Source organism: Arachis hypogaea, chromosome 13, assembly GCF_003086295.3.
Source record: "Arachis hypogaea cultivar Tifrunner chromosome 13, arahy.Tifrunner.gnm2.J5K5, whole genome shotgun sequence".
Taxonomy (NCBI): Eukaryota; Viridiplantae; Streptophyta; class Magnoliopsida; order Fabales; family Fabaceae; genus Arachis; species Arachis hypogaea.
In genome coordinates, this window is record NC_092048.1 from 131,881,196 (window position 1) to 131,893,891 (window position 12,696).

Below are 12,696 nucleotides of genomic sequence, written 5' to 3' on the forward strand. Positions count from 1 at the left end.
GTAGCCAATTCGATCCCACCCGATCGGGTAGGATTGCCAATCCGATCCGCAGCGAGTAGGGTAGGGTGCGGGTAGGATTTTCGTGCGGGTCGGATAGGGTGCGGGTTGAGCCTCAATCCTATCCGACCAACCCGCACCCTATATATGTATATGTTATATACTTATATAAAAATATATTTTAAGTGGATGTTGAACTAAAGACTTCTCACTAAATACAAAAGATCCTTAGTCATTAAAAGAAGATCATTAATTGATAATTTAATAAACTTTTTTTTACATAAAAGTCAGTTCTATTTTAAATTATCATCAAGTTATATAATAACTTTGTATTTTTTTTGTAGCCCGCTGATAGAGTTTGGTACACGCGGGTTAAGAGCGGGTAGGATTAGGATTGAGATATTCTCAACCCGCGAGTAGGGTTATGGTTGACTCCAAAGTCCAAACCCTACCCTACTCTACCCATTGCCACCCCTATTAATAGCCTTTCTTTACATGACTTTCTTTGTATTTGTTAAAAAGATAAGACAGAATAATAGAGAAAAGATTTGTATGTATTTAAATTGTGTGTAATGATCTAATCTATAAAAGTATTTATAGATGTTAAGAGAATCAAAATAATAAAAACGTAATATTTTATAATAAATATATAACTAAATATGCTAAATCTAATTAAATGCTAGTCACCAAAAAAAAATCTAATTAAATGCTAATTAATTTTAATATATTTTAATGGTACTATTTCTTAATTCAATAAAGTAGTTAAAGGAGAGATAGATATTTTAACACTTATATTAGGTGTATATCAAAATTAGCTATTAAAATTAATTATCAGTATAAAATATATATTAAAAATAAATTAAATTATATATATTATTTATACATTAAATGTATATTTATAAATACATAATAACTAATTTTATTAGTAGCTAATTTTAATATACAAATAAAATTTTTGATATTAACATGTTGAAAAAGAATCATGACCGTTAGACAAAATGAGATGGTAGCTAGTGACCACTTATAATAGTTAATGCTACAATTAATTTTTTTTCCGTGGTGTTAATTTGGTTGACAAGAAGTACACCTAATTATGCTGCTGTTTCTAATGCAGAAAATAGTGTTTTGACATTTCCACTTCACAACTATGAATTTAAATGCCACTAATGAATCCAACAACCACACAATACATACATAAATCACCTTTTTATTTTTCTATTTAACATAGCATACTGGTGACTGGTGAGGCTCCTTTTACTCATTCATTAGCAAATAGTAGTAGAAATGGAGCAAGAAATGGAGAAGAGAAAGATAGAAAAAGAAGAAGAAGAAGAAGAAGAGAAATGGGTGCTTGATGGATCTAAAGATTACAAAGGAAGAGTTCCTCTCCGAGCTTCCACTGGTGCATGGAAAGCTTCTCTCTTTGTGCTCAGTAAGATATATGAACCAAAAACTATGACAAAAATTGTCTACTCCTTTAACTAAGATGTTTCAATTTTGGTGCAGCAATTGAGTTTAGTGAAAGGATAAGCTTCTTTGGAATAGCCACTAATCTCATCTCCTACCTAACTAAAGTGATTCATGAAGATCTTAACACAGCAGCAAAGAATGTAAATTATTGGACAGGGACATCAACACTCATGCCTCTTATAGGTGGATTTGTTGCTGATGCCTACACTGGCCGTTTTCTTATGGTTCTGTTTTCTTCCTTTGTATACCTCATGGTAAATCTTTAAATTTCTTATCTATGTGCAAAGTATTTCAATTATAACCAAGTAACATTATGTTACTTTAGTCTCTGAGACAAAGATAAATATTTTCTGTCACTGTTTATAGTCTTTTAAGAAATACAGAAAACATAATACTCAATTTGATACATAGGATTTTTTTTTTTTTTTTTTGTGTATACATGAAATGCAACAGGGTTTATGCTTGCTGACAATGTCTCAATTCATACCAAGTCTCAAGCCATGCAAAAGTAGCATATGTAGAAAGCCTAGGAAGGTTCATGAAGTGGTTTTCTTCCTTGCCTTGTATTGTATATCCCTAGGCACTGGTGGATACAAGCCATGCTTGGAGAGCTTTGGAGCCGATCAATTCGACGACGATAACACGGAAGATAGGAAGAAGAAGATGTCTTTCTTCAACTGGTGGAACTTTGCACTGTGCTTTGGATTGCTGCTTGGTGCAACTGTGATTGTCTATGTTCAAGATTATGTTGGTTGGGGAGCTGCAGGCCTTATACTCACTATTTTTATGGCTCTTACTGTGATTGCATTTTATGTGGGGAAGCCATTTTACAGGTATAGGAGACCAGAAGGGAACCCTTTAACCCAAGTTTTGCAGGTCATAGTTGCAGCCATAAGGAAAAGGAACTTAACCAATCCTTCAAGTGCTTCTCTGTTGTATGAAGTTCCAAAGTCAGACAAGTCCCAAGGGAGGCTTCTAAGCCATACTAGCAGACTTAGGTATCACACTATCACACTAACATCTTATACTTACAATTGTTACAAAAAAGTTCAATTTTGTCCCTAAAAATTATAAATGTGCTTTATTATTTTGTCAAAGTTATATTTTGTAGATCATTGTAGCTTTTAGTCAATCAATTTTTAGTTAATCATCACTATTAGTAGACCAAGAATGTGTCATGCCACCTATCATTAACATGACACGTCAACAAAATAGTGAAGGTTAACTAAATAACTAACAATTGGCTTATCAGAGATTAAAATTAAGCTAGCTTGAAATTTTAGGATTAAATTGAATGTTTACTCTTGATTTGAATCAATAGAACATACATGTGTGCTAATTTCTAATGAATGTCAATTTTACAAAGAAGGACAGAGTTGAACCTATCAATGTTGATTGGATTTAAATTAATACTGAAATTCATTAATTCAATGAATAGGTTTCTTGACAAGGCTGCAATAATAGAAGACAAAAACAGTGAGGAGAAAGAGAATCCATGGAGATTAGCAACAGTGACAAGAGTGGAAGAGACAAAGCTTCTTCTCAATGTTATCCCCATTTGGCTAACTTCAGTAACAGTTGGAATCTGTGTAGCACAAGGCTCAACACTCTTTGTGAAGCAAGCAGCTGCTATGAACCTAAACATAACCCACAGTTTCAAAATCCCTCCAGCTTCCATTGCCTCGTTCGCGGCTTTCGGCACCTTAGTAGCAGTCCCAATTTATGACAAGATCATTGTTCCGGTTCTGCGAAAAGTCACTGGGAACGAAAGAGGGATCAGCATCCTTCGGAGGATTGGCATTGGCCTAACATTCACAGTCATAGTTATGGTTGTTGCAGCATTAGTTGAAGCAAAGAGGCTAAGAGCTGCAGAGAAAAACACTACTAGTAGTGTTTTCTGGCTGATACCACAATACTTGTTACTTGGATTTGGAGATTCATTTTCCTTAGTTGGTTTGCAAGAGTATTTCTATGACCAAGTACCTGATTCAATGAGGAGTTTGGGAATGGCATTGTATCTTAGTGTGATTGGAATTGGAAGCTTCGTGAGCAGTTTTCTGATCATAATTGTGGACCATGTCACAGGAAAAGATGGTAAGGCTTGGATTGGGAAGGACATAAATTCAAGCCGTTTGGATAGGTTTTATTGGATGCTGGCAGTTATAAACGGTTTGAATTTGTGTCTGTTTCTGTTGTTGGCAAGAAGGTATACTTATAAGACTGTGCAGAGGAGAACATTGCCAAATGATGGAGTTGAGATCATTCCATGAGTCATGGAATGAGAGAACTACTCATTATTAAGTGTACCAATTTCTAAGTTTATCAAGGATTGTGATCTAATAAATCTATTACACATACTTCTAGCTTTAATCTTATCATCTTGTCAAGTAAACTTGCTTTTATAAGAATGTGAATGTGAGTCTGAATCTTCTCTACATATGCCAACATCACTAGTAGAATAAAGAAGAGACATAAATCGAAACAAGGGAATGAAGCATGAATATTATTATCTGAATTTGGACTATAGTTATAGGAACACCCTGAAATAACAAGAGGGACTAACTGTCCAAACCAGCTTCTACATCAAACTTCAAACACTGCATTCCCACTCACTCATACAATACATCAACATGCATGTTCATGTTCATGTTCATCCTCTCTTAACTTATTACAGTGGGAAATGACCAGTCAAACGAATATGATCCAAGGTACAACGCAAACCATACTTATTAACTGCTTCAATTGCAGACCTAAACCCACCTCCATATGCTGGTGACGAATCATTGGCTATCTGGTTCATGAAAAACTCTCCTAACTTGTTCTCAACTTGAGACCTTGCTCCTTTCTTTGATGATGATGATGATGTGGAGTAGGAAGAAGATGAAGATGCTGATGATGTTGATGGCATGTATCTACTAGACCCTGGCATCACTTCTGATTCAAGCCACATGTATGATAGAACCTGACAAATACCTTCCTCTACTTCCGCATCAAGGTTCCGGTAACCTGTGATTGATGTCAAGGCAAGTGATGATTTTATCATATGAACATCACATCATGTAATAATGAGAATCAATTAAGTTGAATAATGTTACCTTTAAGTCTCAACCAAGCATGCATCAACTCATGGGCTAGGATAGCACCTGTGAGTAACCTGTGTCAGGTGAATAGTGTCAACAACTGTTACAAGGTTGTCCAATATGTGTATGTATGATTTTGTTAATTACCTTGGAAGACCATAAAGAACAAGAATAGCTGTAACTTCACATTTTCTAGTCAGCTTTTGATGTTGAGTTCTCATTCCTATGAATCTATGCCCTCCCATTCTTGGCCATCTATGTACCTGAAAGTAATAGTAACAAAATCATGATTAGTAGAGATTGATAAACACATTCTAATAAGATAAAACCATAAACAAGCAAGTGTTTCTAAACATACACTGGTGACAGTTTGCTCTTCTGAGAGGCACAAACCCCTTGTTTCAGGCAAATGATGGAAACCCTGCAAGAAGATAAATGAAAATAGAGTAAGAGGACTTAAATTAATTCTATGATTGAGAAAAAAAAAAGAAAAGAGTGAATTCTGATAGTTAATTTTACATTCTTCTCCCCAACAATGGCTTCATTAAGTGCATCTCTACCCACAAGAAGCATAGGAACTTGCTGATCTATTCTCATGTTCATCCCTTCATAATAATCTCTGATGGCATGGTATAGAGGCTGGCATTCACCAGTATCCGTTATAGCAGATTCCATGCACTCGAAGCACAAAATCCGTCCATCGTCCAGTCTATAATACTTTTCGTTCCGCGACTTTGAGATGGAAAACAAAGGATCAGAGAAAGGAAACAAGTTGGAAAAGTTGTTGAAATCAAGAGTGAAGTGAGTACCTCTAATCTTTCACAACTACAACAGCGAGCTGTATTATCATACTCATGTGATGGACAATACTTTTGGTACCAATAGGGATGGCACCTATACTCAATCAAACCAGCTGCATTTATTGGAATCTGAGAGTGAAATATATCAGAACCAAGTGCATATATATACAATGAGTAGAATGTAAAATCATTCCAGATGAATTAGTCTTACATATTGATGGCAAACTTCACATTTAGGGTGTGTTAACTCTTTAAAACAAGTCTTGTGATATGGACGGCTCCCTGACAAAGAAAACTTAAAAAGAAAAAAAGAACAAGACATGAATAAGATAAGCATATATAATTACATATGTATATGCAAATCCATCCTAAAAGGATGAACTTACCTCGCGTTCAGTAATAGGGTGGCGACAAGAGTGACAACGGAAGCAATCTGGATGAAAATAAGTATCCATCCATCCCAAACAATTTCCATATAGTATCTCCTGATTGCACCCTCCACATATTCTTACATTTGCCAAACTGCATGCACATTCATTGAAAACATATGCAATCACATTTTCTGATATATACACACTTGATTCATCTTTGAAAGCAGATATGGAGATGGTAATGCAAGATTATTAGACCTATATCCTCTGGGATATAAAGGTGCAGGTGTATATGGAGGATGTGCAGATGAGTGCATGCGATCCTGAAGGGCCTTTGAGTAATCATCAATATCATCACTGCCTGTGTGCCATCTATAACCTTGTTGAGCAAGTGGGGAAAAGGGGCTTTAGAATTTGATCAATTTCACAATAAGAAACTTCAGCAGTACCTAGTACCTACCATTTGGTCTCTTGAAATTTTCACCTAAAGAAAGTGCAATTGCTCGGTTCAAATCCTCTTCATCCTTCCGGGATCTAGCACGGTCATCCTAATCAAGAACAACAATGTCATCAACAAGTACATAAATGAATGTTTTGGTATGGTAACAAAGAAATGGTGGTGTTTACCAATGATCTAGAAGGTGCTCGCCAAACCATGTTTTCCTCTGCAGGCTGCTGTAGATGACGACCACTACTATCACTCCTTCCTCTACTTGATGATCCAATTTTGAAAATCTTACCAAACCATTTCATAAACCCAGACTTTCTCTCTGAATATGAAGAAACAAAATCCCCTGCTTCCCACCAAATCATACAACACCAGTTAATTCTAATCCATTATCATTATACTATATTTACATGCTTTAACAAATCAAATTCGCATATCCATTCAGCAAAACCAAAAGGACTTAAAGTTGAAAAAGTAGCTGGTGGGGTTATTCAAAACTTTCCAAAATGAAGATGAAAGTGTAATAGAGAAAGAGTACCATATATGCAAGGGTGTGAAAGATGGTTGATATCAGAAGAAGGAGAAGCCATAAGGATGAAGGGAAGCTTGTTATGTATGTTAGAGCCCTGAAGAAGGATGGAAAAGGAAGACAATGATAGAGAGAGAAGGGTGCATTAGAGATGGTTAATAGTGGGGAAAAGAGGGTGAGAGAAACAAGAGAGGAATCTCAGGAGGAGGGGAAGTGGCACAGGGCAGAAGAGATTCTTCGCTTGTAAAGTAAATGAACAAAGAAAGAATGGCAGAAAGCTAGGATAGCTTCTTTTTCCTCATCGAACCAGAATATTAACTTACGCTGGATTCCACACAATCAAACTCTAACGGGTAATAACATCACTCCTTTTTTTTTCTAAATATCATGCTACTTTTATTTCAGAAAAAATCATCTTCTATAAAATTAATTTGGGTTAGTCGATCAGTCAACTCATTCATCAGCTTAAGCAAGCTGCAGACTCTTAAATAGAACTATAATTCGCGACGGATTAATTATTAACCTGTCAAATTGAAAAATACCATGGACAATTAAAAAAAAATATATCTACACGTATGGGAAAAAAATGAGTGGTACAAATATATTTTAATCGAATATAAAAAAAAGTAACGTGTTTAGAGGGTTAAAGTGATCCATGATATGCTTGAAGGTTTGAATTTGGAAGCATTCCTTTTATATTTTGGCGGTAAAAGGAAGTTGGGTGAAGTCAACTGTGTAGTGTAGGGACTAGGGAGGGAAGGGTCGTTTTCTAAGCTTATAGGTAGCTAGCTGCAGAATTATTCATCTTTTGCGTTAATCTACTAAGCATAGATATTATTATATATCAAAAAAATATTAGAGCGAGATGCATTAGAATTTATTATTTTTAGTCATCAGTTAGTTATTAATGTTTAAATTATAAAATCATATATGTTTTTGAATTATTAGACTAAAAAAACTAGACTGAAAAAATTAAATTGATGACTAAGTGATGACTAAAAATAATAAATTCTAACATTTTTCCGTATATTATTCCTCTTTCACAAGAAAAAAGAGTCATCATGAAGCCATGGATTCTGTTCAACTCAGTCCTGAGTTGGAATGGAACTCAATTCAATCAATAGGTCTCTTTAGTGGTCTGATGGCTTTCTTCTGCTTTCATACGTAGAATTGATTCCATGTCAAACTCCTTTTCTTCAAATTCATTTTCAAACAAAACTAGCCAATTAACCGCTTAATATTTATTTATGAGTAATATTAAGTAACTAATTTTTTTCTGTTAATATGAGTTAAATTTTTTTTAAATTATTGTGTTTATCTTAAATTATAAACTTAAATATTAAGGTTGACTAATTAAAAATTAGTTAGGTATACTTTTTTTATTTATTTATTATATTTTTTCTTTTATAATAATAACAATTCAAATCTTTAATCTTTGTTTATTTTTTATTTAGTTAGTTAATTCTTGCAACAACAAAAATTGGTTTCCAATTAAAAATTACACTTGAATATATTTATGTCTATTTAATCATTCTAATTTTTTTTTCCCAAATACTAACTTATATATTGTTTACTAAACACAACTACCATGGCTTTTAAAAAATAATGTCTATCAGAGAAGCTCTAAAATTGAAAAAAAAAATACCATCACATATAACTCCCTAATTCTTAAAAGTAGAAACATAAACACAACAATATTATTTTAATTTATTAGACATAAAATATTATCTTATACTTTTGAAAAATACAAACATCCCTAATAAAGCAATACCCTTAAACCCAACCTAGCTTGACCCAATTATTACTCTCTTGCGTCACATCAAACAAAAATATAGCTACTTAATTTATGCTGCTTCATAATAATAACTTAATAAGTCAATGAAATATGATCACGATGAAACTAAAGCATATATTAGTAGTCCTACGTATTAAGTATGAACTTGTGTATACTTAATAATAATTAAGTAAATCAATTGTTTTCTTATAGAACAAATTGAGAAAAATGGTTATTGTTGGACTTTGATGTATGTCTATTTATGGTAATAATAACGCTTGACAACTTCCATGTCTTTTCCATATTCCATTCCTACTACGTTGCGAATATAAATCGCTATCCTTTTTTATTCCTTATAACAAAACAAACCCTTTTTCTTCTATTTTATATCTTCTATTTGACATGACAATCAAGCAACCAAAAAAGAAAAAAAAAAAAATTCCCTTCATCATTCTTAACTCATACACACATGAAATAATGGTCAACTAATCAACACGGGTAATATATTATTGATTATATTACGTGTATACTAAAATCAGCTATTAAAATTAACTACTAATATAAAATATATATTAAAATATAAATATATATTAAAAATAAATTAAATCACATATATATTTATACACAAATATATTTGTAGAGACACAGACCCATAAATATTAATGGAGGCACTATTTTAAATTATATATATAAATAATATGTTCCTATTTTAAATTTTAAATGACCCTATTATAAATAAACTAAACCCAATTATTAAAAGCTCAAACCCATTTTATCTTTCTATCATTTTGACTATTAGTTAATCTAATTAAATTTAGTCTTATTCTATTATCAAATTCCAGCCATTACTCATTTATTCTCTTAAACCTTTTTTCTTAGTTTTATATTTTTAACCTTTTTTTTCTCTTTTTTATCTAGTGGTCATCTTCTCATCATCAAAAGATAAATTTTAAATTTTTTATTTTATTTTATATAGCTATCTATGACTCTATATATCTTTCAATTTCATTGTTTCTCTTTTTGATATTTTCAATTGAAAATTTTAATTCAAACAATTATAGTTTAGGTATTAATATATTTTTTTATTCTCTTCATGAATTTATATATTTTATTTTATTCACAATTTAGTGATCATTATTATTTATTTGTTTATCTTTCGTTCTATTCTATTATATGTAATTATGTTGCATATAAATTTTAAAAGTGAATTGATCAATTTACTAATTTAGAATATATATATATATATATATAGAAATAGTAATAAACAAATATTTCAGAAGAAAGTTACCACTAGATTCTGAAGTCACTCTATTAGTCTCTTCTAATAAAAAGAAGTTCTTAGAATTCAATGTGAAAAGTCTAGTAGCTGATCCTGGACAACAATCCAAAATAAAAAGTCGACTTCGTAATCGAATAGGAGATGAGTGATTGAATAATTGTTTGGTTACATATATAGAAAGAGAGACATTCAATCAAGTTGATAACAAAACAATTATTCAATATTTTCAAAATATGAAAACAAGAAGAAAAGTACCTTCAAGATTTGAAGCAAAAAAAGTTAACAACTAATATAATTTTTTATTTTTTTTATATTCAAATCATTAATACTTTTATATTTTTAAATTAAATTAATATATATTTTGATAGTAATATGTATTATTTTTGCCCTTAACATAAATTTTCTAAATCTATCACTATATATGTGACTAATTTTAGTATACAAAATAACATTTTTAATATATCACCTCATGGAAGCTAACAGAGAGAAAAAAAAGAAGTGGGAATTGCAGATAACATGAGGGTTTTTTATTTAAATAAAATATTTTGGCTCCTATATTACCTGATTTCTTAAATGATTTTTTTGAACGTGAATTTTTTAAACCATATAATATATAAATCGTCATAGAGTTGTGTGTTTTAATGAATATATAAATCATTATATTTTGGGACGATTTATGCATGAATTGCATAGGTGAATAAGGCATAAATCGTCTCAACCCACTGTGTGTTACGAATAACACGTAAATCGTCCTAGCCTAGGATGATATATGCATTTTAACCTAAAACACTCTATTCTGTCACGATTTACATGCTTCTTCCTAATCCTCTACCCCCTAACACGATTTACGTGCAAATCCCAAACCCACAAGTCCCTAGGACGATTTATGTAAAAACTTTTATGTGTAATTCGAATTCTAACTCATCTAGAGTAAAAAGACATGTGTTTCTTTAATATATGACAACCATTTTTTTTATGCAATCACACCATATTTACTACTATATCAAATTTGAGTTCAATTAAGAAGTTAATTTTTTAAGTTACAATTTTTTTAATTTATTTTTATTTTTATTTTAAATTTTAAATTTTAAATTTTAAATTTAAAAAAATAAAAATAAAAAATTAATTTACAATAAAAAATAAACTAATATTAATTAAAGTTAATTTTCATATATTTATTCATCAAATTTATATTGTGTTGACTTATTTATTTGTTCTAGAATATTCTACTATACAAATATTTATGTAAATCACATTATGGGCTTGATTATATATATACTATAAGAAAATAAAATATTTGTAACACAAATTTTGTAACAAATTTAAAATTATTACAAAAAATTAATTTTTGTAATAAAAATTAGTGATTGTTACATAATAATAATATTTTTGTAACAACAATATAATTTGTTACAAAACGTTTTGATATTTTGTAATAATTTGATTTTTTTGTTACAAATTATTTTGGTTTTTGTAACGAATCGGTGTGTTGTTACAAACGTTCAAAATATTTTGTAACAAAATATTCATTTGTTTTAAAAACTCTAATTATTTTGTAATAAAAAATTAATTTGTCACAAAATTCAATATTGTTTGTAACAAGTTATTTGTTTGTCACAAAATATAAGAATTTTTGTAACTAAAAAAATATTTTAAAATGTAAAAATATTTAAAATAATTTTATTTTGTTTCCAAAATTTAAGTTTTTAAAATATTATTTGTATTAATTAATTATTTTTTATGAAAAATCAAAGATTAAATGATTAATTTTTAAAAATGGTATATATTATTTTATATTTTTTATAAAATTAATATATAATTTTTACTAATAATCAAGTGTTAAATGTTGAATAGAAATTAATTTTTAAATTAAAAAAATTATTGTTAAATACAAATAAAAATCGTCCTAGGACTTGTGGGTTTGGAATTTGCACGTAAATCGTGATAGGGGTAGAGGGTTAGGAAGAAGCACGTAAATCGTACCAGGGTAGAGTGTTTTAAGTTAAAATGCATAAATCATCCTAAAATATGTCGATTTACGTGTTATTCGTAACACACAGTAGGCTGAGACGATTTATGCCTTATTCACCTATGCAATTCATGCATAAATCGTCCCAGGATACAATGATTTATATATTCATTAAAACACACAATCCTAAGATAATTTATATATTATATGATTTAGGGGATTCACGATCAAAAAAATTATTTAGAGAAATCAGGTAATATAGGAGTCCAAATATTTTATTTAAATAAAAAACCCATAACATGATGAAGCTAAGGGATGAATGGTGTAAATAAATTGCGGTTACTAATGTAATAGTGTGATGTAACATAAGCTCAACATGCCTAGAAGCATAATTTTCCCTTTTTGGAAGCGATCATGTAATAGCAAATTATATTAATAAGAAAAATGATAAAATATATTTTTTTCTCTCAAAAATTAAAAAAAAATTAAAAATACTCATAATATTTTTTTTTTAGTTTTGTTCTAAAGATTTTTTATTTACATTAAATATGTTCTTGATAACTAAATTTTCAAAAAATTTAAAACTAAATCAACAGCAATGCATGACAATTATTTTGATTTATTTATGTTAAAAGTTGTTTTTATAAACTGTTGTTAAATTAATCTTAAATGAAAAATTAGCCGCTATGATTATATTTGACGCAAATCGAATTGTGGGATAAAATTAAAACAACATAAATTTTAAAAATAAAAAATATATTTTATCCTAAAGCAAATCGAATTGTGGGATAAAATTAAAACAACATAAATTTTAAAAATAAAAAATATATTTTATCCTAAAAAAATATCTGTGTAAGCGGTGACAAAAGAAGAAAATGATGTTATTCCTAAATTTGGACGGCCAAGAAATGCATCATATTTATTTTGTGATGGCTTGGCTGCTATTCTAATTCAAATTCTTACAATGCAAGTTGGTGAA

The 12,696-nt window shown here is 30.2% G+C and overlaps 2 protein-coding genes across 2 annotated transcripts; one reads left to right on the forward strand and one right to left on the reverse strand.

Moving 5' to 3' along the window:
• Positions 1-1,145: 1,145 nt before the first annotated feature.
• On the forward strand, positions 1,146-3,837 carry LOC112733617 (protein NRT1/ PTR FAMILY 5.6). Its single transcript, XM_025782640.3, has 4 exons — positions 1,146-1,429; positions 1,504-1,721; positions 1,921-2,465; positions 2,906-3,837. The coding sequence occupies exons 1-4, from the start codon at positions 1,282-1,284 to the stop codon at positions 3,735-3,737; spliced, it is 1,743 nt and encodes a 580-aa protein (XP_025638425.1). The 5' UTR covers positions 1,146-1,281; the 3' UTR covers positions 3,738-3,837.
• A 106-nt stretch (positions 3,838-3,943) lies between these two features.
• LOC112733618 (protein DA1-related 2) lies at positions 3,944-7,036 on the reverse strand. The gene is made up of 12 exons (XM_025782641.3): positions 6,705-7,036; positions 6,346-6,512; positions 6,179-6,266; positions 5,977-6,097; positions 5,734-5,869; positions 5,559-5,642; positions 5,357-5,476; positions 5,067-5,279; positions 4,906-4,968; positions 4,695-4,810; positions 4,563-4,621; positions 3,944-4,473 (listed from the first exon to the last, which is right to left on the reverse strand). Exons 1-12 carry the CDS (start codon positions 6,754-6,756, stop codon positions 4,136-4,138), a joined length of 1,557 nt encoding a protein of 518 aa, XP_025638426.1. The 5' UTR covers positions 6,757-7,036; the 3' UTR covers positions 3,944-4,135.
• Between the last annotated feature and the right edge of the window lie 5,660 nt (positions 7,037-12,696).

What these genes read in the sequence shown, in the direction of transcription:
- LOC112733618 (XM_025782641.3), bottom strand. Translation starts at nt 6,756, where the DNA reads ATGGCTTCTCCTTCTTCTGATATCAACCATCTTTCACACCCTTGCATA. An exon ending in GAGCACCTTCTAGATCATTG is followed by an intron (nt 6,267 to 6,345) that starts GTAAACACCACC and finishes GTTCTTGATTAG; the next exon opens with GATGACCGTGCTAGATCCCG. An exon ending in GTTCTTTATGGTCTTCCAAG is followed by an intron (nt 4,622 to 4,694) that starts GTAATTAACAAA and finishes CACCTGACACAG; the next exon opens with GTTACTCACAGGTGCTATCC.
- LOC112733617 (XM_025782640.3), top strand. Translation starts at nt 1,282, where the DNA reads ATGGAGCAAGAAATGGAGAAGAGAAAGATAGAAAAAGAAGAAGAAGAA. An exon ending in CTTCCTTTGTATACCTCATG is followed by an intron (nt 1,722 to 1,920) that starts GTAAATCTTTAA and finishes GAAATGCAACAG; the next exon opens with GGTTTATGCTTGCTGACAAT. An exon ending in AGCCATACTAGCAGACTTAG is followed by an intron (nt 2,466 to 2,905) that starts GTATCACACTAT and finishes TTCAATGAATAG; the next exon opens with GTTTCTTGACAAGGCTGCAA.